This window comes from Somniosus microcephalus, chromosome 2 (assembly GCF_052327205.1).
Source record: "Somniosus microcephalus isolate GS21.2 chromosome 2, FLI_Smic_1.0, whole genome shotgun sequence".
Classification (NCBI taxonomy): Eukaryota; Metazoa; Chordata; class Chondrichthyes; order Squaliformes; family Somniosidae; genus Somniosus; species Somniosus microcephalus.
The window spans coordinates 170,823,941-170,834,272 of record NC_140988.1 but is presented as its reverse complement, the minus strand read 5'-3'; the positions used below and the strand labels follow the sequence as shown (position 1 = coordinate 170,834,272).

The 10,332-nt window shown below is 48.1% G+C and overlaps 1 protein-coding gene across 1 annotated transcript; it reads left to right on the top strand.

The window, feature by feature from the left end:
* The first annotated feature begins 2,597 nt into the window (after positions 1–2,597).
* Positions 2,598–4,190, top strand: LOC147123100 (fibroblast growth factor-binding protein 1-like). Its single transcript, XM_086004125.1, has 2 exons — positions 2,598–2,771; positions 2,885–4,190. Exon 2 carries the CDS (start codon positions 2,927–2,929, stop codon positions 3,623–3,625), a length of 699 nt encoding a protein of 232 aa, XP_085860251.1. The 5' UTR covers positions 2,598–2,771; positions 2,885–2,926; the 3' UTR covers positions 3,626–4,190.
* The last annotated feature ends 6,142 nt before the right edge of the window (positions 4,191–10,332 follow it).

Sequence of the window (10,332 nt, the reverse complement as noted above, 5' to 3'; positions counted from 1 at the left end):
TCACACTGGAACTGATCTGTACAGATTACTACTCAGTGCTATATACAGGTGTGGTCACTGCCAGTACTGCAGTATACATGAGCTGCAAAAGATAGTTCCCCCCTTAAAGGTATATACATTCCAGTTTGGGCATAGGAGTGTGAGGCTTGGTAAATCATAATGTGGTCCAGCCAGATCTGGTGGACGGTTAAACCAATTGTGTGCCAGATATGCTCAAGTCTGCACCCTTTGGACTTAAGAGAACAAAAGTAGGCTCCATACCAGAAGAATGACCGGGACGTGAGACCATGCAGATTTTGGTGGGGAGGGGCATCAAAGGTGGAGCTAAGGGAATGATGGTGCAAATTGACAGCTGCAGAGGTGTTGTGACGAATGGAGGGCCAAAGGCTAGGCACTTCGGAGTTTGGAAGTGCAGCTGTATGTGACTTAGGGGAGTGTTTTTTTTCAGGGGCAGACACAGAAGGAAGTGGGATTGGAGGGATGTGTTTCATGAGGGATATGAGGCAATGGCCAGAGATGGCCTTGTCCTGTTGAAGACCATGGGGGGAATTTTAACCCCCAAAAACTGGTGGGTTGGGGTCGGGTGGGAGATTAAAGTATTAAAAAACTGAATCCCGACCCCAACCCACCCACTTCCGGTGTTAACGGAGGCGGGACGGGAGGCAGGCAGCCAAACCCGCCCCCAGGCGACGGGTCATCTATTTAAATGTTATAATGAGGCTGGAGAGCCTCATGGTGATCCACCATTACAAATTTAACTCTGGCTGGTTGGGTTTCCCAGGCCTCGGGGAGCCCACCAGCTAAATAAGGTGAGGATTGCTGGATCCTGGAGGTAAGTGCCTCCCTGACTCATCCATCCTCGGTGATCGGACCCCCCATGTTTCCGATCTCCCCCCGAGTTTCCTCCCGAGGGCCCCATCCTCCCCAATGAGGCCTCCGATCCCCTACCATGAGGCTTCTGATTCCCCCCCACCCCCTCACGAAAGATGTCAGGACTCGAGTGAATGCAGAAGAGGAGCGGAGCTGGAGATATCACCTCGGATGAAGAGTCGTTTACGGCAGAGACTGAGGAGAATAAAAATGGAATTCGGATTTAAACTTATTTTTGATCCTATTAATGTCGAGAAAGATTGAGTATGCGAGTCAGTATTCCCTATGGACATTTTAATTTTGACAGGCAGAAACCCTGTTGACGATGGTTAGAATTATTACATGGCTTTGGACTCGATTGTGTGTATTTGGTCGGTCGCAGAATTCCCGCATATCTCCCTTTGTTGCATTGATTGTAAATTTGACAATCGTGTTAAACAGCTTCTGGTGTTCTGTCCTCCCGTTTCCATTGTGTGCTTTTGTTTTCAAGTCTCCGCTGCTTGCTGTGAACACCTGTCCTGCTCCACGGGACCGCCCCCCGCCCACCCCCCCCCCCAACCCCCAGGCTTTGGCTTCTCGCATTCTTGAAGCGGAAAAAAACATGTCCCAGTGAGAAGCACCGAGACTGAAAAACGCGTTACAACAACTGTAAAGCATATAATTATCTTAACAAAAAGTTTCCATTCCAGCTGTGGCCTGGATTGCCTGTAACCGAATGAAGCTGAATTTTACAGGAGGACCGAGACACAGGTGTGGGGAGCGAAGCGGTCACTTCTCCACAAACTACAGCATTGAACTTGTAAGCAGTTCCAGCCATTCTGGACTGTTTATAATAGTGCCCATTACTATTTGTTACAATCCTATCCAATACCACTCCGTGTCCATCTCTTCTCAGTCGAATGTATTTTAAATGCGATATACATGTTACCAGCGAGCTGGCCACAGCGCAAGACATCGCACAAGACATTAACTGCAACCAAAAGGAAGTAAGACCATATTTATCATGGAAAAACGTTCCGTTTCTAATAATGGAAATCATAATACAAAGGCTCGTGTTAATTCTAATCTGAAATCACTCCTCTCTCTTAACCTCAATCCTGAAAGCGATACTTCCATTAATCCTATTCCGATATCGAGATTTTCGATATTACCAATTACAGTCCGAATCCAGGTTGCAATTCCTACTAACCCTGATCCTAAATTAAGATTTGCCTCCTATTAACTCTGATGCCAAATTCAAACTGTTCTATGAACCCTAACCCTGATTTACAACTGCCCATCCTATGAATGAAATGCAATGCTGTAACCCTCGATTCCTGTTATACAGCGGGCTGGACACTACACCTGAATTGTAAGGGATAATTTTCCATTTCTGCCGGGAGCGGACCGGCCGCCCGCTCTATGCCCCGCCTGATTTCCCTCCGGACAGTAGTACCCTCGATGTAGAAGAAATTCTACCATAAAATGCCTGCATTTATATAGCGCATTTCAGGCGGGAATCTCCCAAAATTCTTCACACAACGAATGGCTTTTGAAGTGCAGTGACTGTTATGTTGGCAACTTAAACCCATCGGATTCGCCTCCAATCCAATAATCTTCCAGTACTTGGTGTATTACTGAGGGCGGGCACTAAGTTTAGTTTCTACAGTACTACTTTTAAAACGCAGGTTGTCGCTGTGAATGAAGACATGTTGCCATTGCTTTGCCGCTGGACCTTTGGTGAACCTTGCAAGGTGTGGCAATAATCCTGAGTGAGGCAGAACTCAGGTATTCTCTGCATTGTTTCACAGTGACGCCCCAGCCATCGGAGGCGTTGCCCAAACATATAAATCGCAGAGGTTCGAACCCATCGCCAGTAACGGTTGCATCTCTCAAGAGCATCTTATAGCAGAGCCTCGAAGGTACGCTCAATCTATTGGTTATTTTAGCTTTTGAGTTGGTGCATCATATTCATAAAGGTAAACGTGTGCACGTGCACTTTAGTAAACTCAATCTCTTTTTTTCCACTTTCTAGTTGCCACTTCTGGGAAGAATCGACAGTTGTCGGATTTCAGCCATGCAGTTCTCGAGAGTCGCCCTGTTCCTACTCCTCCTGTTCATCACACAGTATCTCTTGGCGGATGCCAGTGACGACCAAAAACAGAAGAGAAGGAAAGGCAGAGGACAGGGCCGGGGGGGATCGCAGGACGGGGGCAAAATTAGGAAGCCAGAGACTGCGCCAAATGTGAGAGCCGAAGAGAAAAAGCCTCCTATTAACTCTGATGGCAAACGGAAGCCTCGAGACTCAGCCCCGAAGCAGGGAAAATTCGTCAGTCGGGACAAGGCGCAGTGCAAGTGGACACTAAGAGGAGAAGAAGCCGCTGACAGGAACCTGCGTCTGGAATGCAAAGAAGAACTTAAAGATTACTGGTGTGAGTTCACGGGGAAACCATCAGCCTGCCCAAAGTACACAGGGAATGCAAAAACCTACTGGAAGCAAATCACCAGGACACTGAAGAAGCAAAAGGCGGTCTGCAGTGACCCATCGGCGGTGCTGAAATCAGGCTTGTGTAAAAGTACAAGGGCAGCTCATCTAAAAATGACCAGATCCAGCCTGCTGGGCGCTGCAGCCCCGGGAGAGAAGCAACCCAAGGCATCAGCCCCACTTACTACCGCGGACCCCGAGAATCCTGATGTAAATAAAATAGTTGACGAGAACTGTAGCCAAAAGTGGGGGTCTCTCTGCAAGTTCATGTTGTCAGCATTCCAGGGCTAAGACAAAAGGGATTGTAATACCTCTGTGTCTCTGCGCTATTCTGCATTTTACTTACTGCTTAAAGAATGGGACTATATTGTTTGTATAGCTGATAAATTGTATTAAAGTTCCATGAATTATAAATATGTAAGACGCAAAGTGTCCATAATTTATTAACAGGCGCTCTGGAATACTGAATCTCACGTTGAGCTGCTTAATGCATGCAGCTGTCGGGGCAGGCGGTACGTGGTGTTCGCACAGCGCCGAGACTGACCAACCCCACTTGCTGTCTATTCTCAGTAACTCGGGTTTGAAACGACATTAAATCGCGTTCCCGGACAGCTGTATATGTTTTATATACACATAACGCATTGCCAATTTCAACCGTTTTTTAATTTCATGTCCTACTTCGTCCAATGTCACTCGTACTTTGAGGAAAATGTTACTTCTATTAACAGCACAGCCTCTTGTTTTGCCGAGGTTTCACCGACCAGGTTTCTATCGCACAGGAGGTTAACACAAGCGTATTGTAAATACAACGATGTATATTTAACTAAAACCGATAATAAAAACTTTTTCAAACTTTTTTACTTCGATGTGATGTTGTCTTTTCAGAACACGAGAAACAAAACACAACAAAAGGGTTAGTGCAAGATTCATGCTAGATCTGTCTAGTTAAATTGAACTCTAGGTAATATATTCACTGGGGTTGCGATCTGAGCCGACACTCAGTAACTCCAGAATCGACTGGATCCAGACAGCACCTGACTTCATGCTGCTTGTCTCTCGAGATAGAGAAAGAGCTCTATGAAGACAGGCTCGCTTCCAACATTTAGCCCTTACATGTGTTGAGAGCACCTGTGAAGTCCCGAACATTGCCCGTTAAATCCAAGGATCCCCGGCCTTTGATTAGGTCTCTCCCGGGGGATCTGGCACTGCTCTGCTCCAGTCAGGTTGGGATGCTACACTGGGGTTCTCCTATCACTGGTTTAAACATTACGTTGACTTCTTACAACACAGGTAAACCCATCATTGGAGAAATATCGATACCTGGAAATGTCAACTTGGCTCAATGATAACACTCACATCTGAGTCAAGTTATGGGTTCACGCTGCACGAGTTGATGATTACATAATTTAGGCTGACACGACAATGCTGTACTGTCATTAAACCGAGGCCCCATCTGCCTGTTAAGATATCATGGTACTATTCCAAGAACAGGTTGCCAGAGTCTTGGCATCTTGGCCAACATTTATACCTTAACCAACACCACCAAAACAGGTACACTATACATGCAAGTTCTTATATTCTGTGTATTAATTCAGTGAGCTCTGGTCAGCATTTTCACGGCAGTAATTGTTATATAGACACTGCTTAATGTTAGTTGAGGGGATGGATTAAGCATTTGAGAAGTGCTGTTGGAATGGAGAAAAAGGAGACAGGAAGCAGTGGTCGGTGGAATAGGCTGCGAAAAGTTTAAGAGCTTTTTGATGGGGGGAGGGGTGGAGTCAATAGTATTTCTGTGAGGCGGGACTAAATTACTTTTCCTTATAATATAACTTAGGAGTTATGTCACCATTTTTGCATCAATGCGCAATGGAAACCGCTTTGTATCAACATGAAAGTGCTAATATAACTCCACCCATTAATAAACTGCGCTGTTACCAGGCGGCACGCCCCCTACACAATGGTCAGTATTAAACTAATTAAGTTTCACCTTTACAAAAACGACAAAAAGATAAACGGCAGCATCTAAATGGAGCAGCACTGATCGATATACCACAGCCAGGCAACATTTCATTTAAAGATCGGGTTGTTTAATGCACTGGCGCTGTTAGTGATTCCCATGCTGCAAACCTGGTTCTATGGTCCCTCCCAGCTGTCATTAATCCCAGTTGTGCCGCTCTCTGGAAGTAGGCGGGGTTCATGTCTCCCGCCCCGTTAGCACGTCGCTCACCCCACGCCCAGGGAGCCAATCCGATCCCCACGGCTTGTCTCCCGCGACTCCAATTACATTGCCCGTCCCGCCAGTCCCACCCTATCAATAGACCTGCTCCTGCATTTCGGGAAGTTCTCATACTTGGATGAGAATTGGTTCCAGTGTTTCTACTTCACTGTACTCCCTCCTCCCGTGTCATTTTGTAAGATTTCCGATAATCAATCTCTGCCTGCGCACAGATATTCAGTGTTCACACATTCACAGAACTCAGTGGATTCGTGCCAGAGAAATATAGGATTTTATCAGGACTGGATACATCTAATTTAGGGTGACCATATTTTCTAAACTGATTCCGGGGACACACAGGGTGGGAGTACTGCAAAGTAGCCAAGACGGAAAATATACGTTGCGAAGCGTGGCGAGGCAAAATGTTTTAGCGGCCTAAATTTAACAGTCGCACGTATACACTACAAATGCAAAGCAAATGTGTGTATAATTACCGCGGATGTGACGTCACAATATTGAAGCACATTCAGACTGAGGTCACCCCGAACCCCCCAACTCCGTGACTGAGGTCACCCCTGACCCCCCCAACCCCGTGGCTGAGGTCACCCCTGACCCCCCCACCCCGTGACTGAGGTCACCCCTGACCCCCCTGTAGTGTATGTGCCTTTAAGGGGAGAACTACTTTTTACAGCTCCTGTATACTGTAGCACCGGCAGTGATCACACCTGTATATAACCCTGAGTAGGGATCTGTACTGTTTAGCTTTAGAGCAACGCTCATCCAGTAAACACCTGTTGATTGTTCCTCTGCAGTCTGTCAATTATTTGAAGGACACACTACCTAAAGATTCACGGATTCAACATTGTTGACGAGGTGATTCGAACCTACCTGCAACTCTGCAGAAGAAGGCCGATTCCATCAGTGTGGGCGTCGACCATCCTGAGAGGACTTGAGCAGGCAGAGGAGGCTGTGGAGAGCTGGGCTTGGTTCTCCAGCCACGACGATCCAGCGCAGCGGGCTGGCAGCAGGTACGGCGCAGACCCTTCCCGGACAGCGGCGGCAGGAGCCGACCGACGGCACAGAAAAAGGCCGAGCAGCGTCGACGGGTAAGAGAGAGGGTAAAGCGCACAGGGCGCAGCCGGGGTTGAAGACCGAGCGGCGTCAACGAGAGAGGGTGAAGCGCGCAGGGCGCAGCCGGGGTTGAAGACCGAGCAGCGTCAACGAGAGAAGCGCGCAGGAAAACGCGCAGAGCGCGGCCGGTGTTCAAGGGCTGAGCAGCGTCCGCGGGGGAAGAAAAGAAAGCGCGGGAGATGCCATTTGGGCCGCAGCGGAGAAGAAAGGGAAGCGCGGGAGATGCCATTTTTAGCCAGCGGAGAAGAAGGGAGAGCGCGGGAGACGCCATTTTGAGCCAGCGGAGAAGAAGGGAGAGTGCGGGAGACACCATTTTTAGCCAGTCCAACCACACCCAGGGATGCAGAAGAGTGGCAGGGTCACAGCGTTCGACAATGTAGTCGAAGATTGGGCGACATATGTAGAACGCATAGAGGTGTACTGCAAAGCGAATGAAGTGCCAGATGCCAGGAAAGCACTGGTATTGTTGAATTCCATGGGTGCAAAAACGTACGGCTTACTGCGAAACCTAGTCACCCCAGAGAAGCCAGTGGAAAAGGATTTTGAAAGCATAGTGGCAATCCTACAGGACCACTTAAACCCCACACCGCTGCTGATAGCAGAAAGATTTAAGTTTCACAAAAGGAACCAGCATAAAGACGAAAGTAATGCTGAGTATTTAACGGAACTGCGCAAGCTATCGAAACACTGCCAGTTTGGAACGGGACTAGCAGATACTTTAAGGGACAAGTTTGTGTGTGGGCTTCAAAGTGAAGGAACCCAGAAACGGCTTCTATCAGAAAAGGATCTTACGCTGGACAAGGCTTTCAACATGGCAGTATCACACGAAGCAGCCGCACGGGGTGCTGCAGAGATACAACGGAGACCGCAAGAATATGGCACAAATGAAATGTCATATGGAGCAGTGAAGTGTTATCGCTGCGGCAGAACAACACATGACCATAAGGATTGTTGGTTCAAGGACCAAGTGTGCAGACAGTGTGGAAAAGTAGGACACATAATAAGAGTCTGCAGGTCGGGAAAGAAAACCAGCAGCAAGAAACCTCCACAGGAGAAGTACAAAAAGGTACATAAGGTGACGGAGAGTAGGTCAGATGAACATAAAAGTGATACAGACTCCGGAAGCAAGGAGCTGGGTTGTCTGAAACTACATAATGTAACCAAAATGGAGCATCACCAAACTATCTGGGTCACGCTCAAGATAGACGGAGTCCAAGTGAAAATGGAATTGGACACAGGATCAGCCCTAACAGTCTTAAACCAAAGGGACTACAAGCGGCTATTCTCACATATACCCTTGAGAGATACAGAGATTATCTTGAAGACGTACACGGGGCAAAAAGTCTACCCCAAAGGAAAAATAAGGGTGAACGTGATATACAACGGCAAGGAAACACCAAAAATGGACTTATATGTATTGCCAGATAGAGGACCACCACTACTAGGACGTGAATGGATCCGGAAGATACAGTTAGATTGGCATGCCATATAAGCACTGACGGTAGATGCCAAAAAGGATGACGACGTCACACCTGGACGACTGTCAAAAATACTAACTGACGCACAAGAAGTGTTCCAGGAGGGACTCGGAACACTAAAAGGCATAACAGCGACGATCAAAATAGAGGAAAATGCAAGCCCAAAGTTTTTTAAGGCCAGACCGGTGCCTTATGCGATCCGCCCAGCCATCGAAGCAGAGCTGGAAGGTTTGGAACGTTCTGGAGTACTGTCCAAAGTGGACTGGAGCGAGTGGGCTACACCCATCATTCCTGTAATGAAGAGGACGTTGAGTAATACGCCTGGGGAACCAAAGAAGGTTCGCATCTGTGGGGACTTTAAGGTGACAGTGAACCCAGTCCTTCACACTGTACAATATCCGCTTCCGCGGATTGAAGATATTTTCGCCTCGCTATCTGGAGGGAAACGCTTCACTAAGATTGATCTGGCCCAGGCGTACCTGCAAATGGAGGTAGAAGAAGCCTCGAAACAGTACCTCACGAGCAACACGCACAAAGGTCTCTACCAATACAACCGGCTGGTGTTCGGGGTAGCATCAGCTCCGGCTATTTGGCAAAGGGCAATGGATCAAGTCCTGCAAGGGATTCCAGGGACCCAGTGTTATTTGGACGACATCCTGGTCACGGGCGAAAATGACAGTGATCACCTCGCCAACCTGGAGCAGGTGCTCACTAGATTGAAGGAATATGGGCTCCGAGCTAATCGCCACAAATGCGAGTTTTTCCAGAAGCAGATCTCGTATTGTGGCCACGTTATTGATGAAGAGGGGTTACATAAGTCCCCTGAAAAGATTGAGGCAGTAGTCAAGGCTCCAGCACTGGAAAATGTGTCACAACTGAGGTCGTTCCTCGGGCTGGTGAACTACTACCATAAGTTCTTGCCGAATTTGTCTACGTTACTACACCCACTGAACACCCTACGGCAAACGGGGGTACCTTGGAAGTGGAATGACGAATGTAAACGAGCTTTCCAGAAGTGCAAAGAATTGATCACATCAAAAGAGGTGTTGGCTCATTTCAACCCAGCACTACCAATTCAGTTGGTGTGTGATGCATCACCCTATGGTATTGGAGTGGTGCTGTCGCACAAATTTCCATACGGCTTGGAGAGGCCAGTAGCCTTTGCGTCTCGGTCACTAACCTCAGCCAAGCGTAACTACGCCCAGATTGACAGGGAGGCCCTCAGCTTAGTGTGGGGAGTGAAAAAGTTCAACCACTATCTGCACGGGCAGAAGTTCACCTTGCTGACTGACCACCAACCACTTGTCTCCATCTTTAATCCAAAGAAGGGCGTTCCGGTGATGACTGCGCAACGGCTACAAAGATGGTCCCTTTTTCTAGGGGCGAACCAATATGAAATCGAGTATAAGGGCACGAAACAGCATGGAAACGCTGATGGGCTATCACGCCTGCCACTGCCTACTGCGGAGGAAGCACCAGCAGTGGACCCTGTCGAAATATTTTATTCGACTATAATTGAACGCTTGCCAGTAACTAACGCGGATATAGAGAAGGAGACCCGAAATGACCCGATACTGTCTCGGGTATATGATTTGACGGTGAAGGGATGGCCGACACATGGTGACTCACTGTTGCCAGCATTCTCATCCAGAAGAGAACAGCTGTCAGTATGCCAGGGGACCTTGATGTGTGGATCCAGAGTGGTAATTCCACCCAAGTTAAGGGAGAGAGTGCTCAATGAGCTTCACGAAGGCCATCGGGGAGGGGTGAAAATGAAAAGCCTCGCTAGGGCTTATGTGTGGTGGCCGGGGATCGATCAGCAAATCGAGGACCTGACAAAGAGCTGCTCAGGATGCCAGAAGGTCCAAAATGCACCACCACATGCCCCTCTACACCCATGGGAGTGGCCCTCCTCTCCATGGCAACGGGTGCATATTGATTTTGCTGGTCCATTCATGGACTCAATGTTCTTCATCGCTGTGGATGCGCACTCGAAATGGCCTGAGGTGATCAAAATGTCCTCCACTACCAAGGAGAAAACGATTGCAGTCCTACGGACCATATTTGCCAGGAACGGCTTGCCAGAGCAGATTTGCTCTGATAACGGACCACAGTTTGTGTCCGAAGAGTTTCGGAAATTTATGAAAAGGAATGGGGTAAGGCATTACACATCC

What these genes read in the sequence shown, in the direction of transcription:
- LOC147123100 (XM_086004125.1), top strand. Translation starts at nt 2,927, where the DNA reads ATGCAGTTCTCGAGAGTCGCCCTGTTCCTACTCCTCCTGTTCATCACA.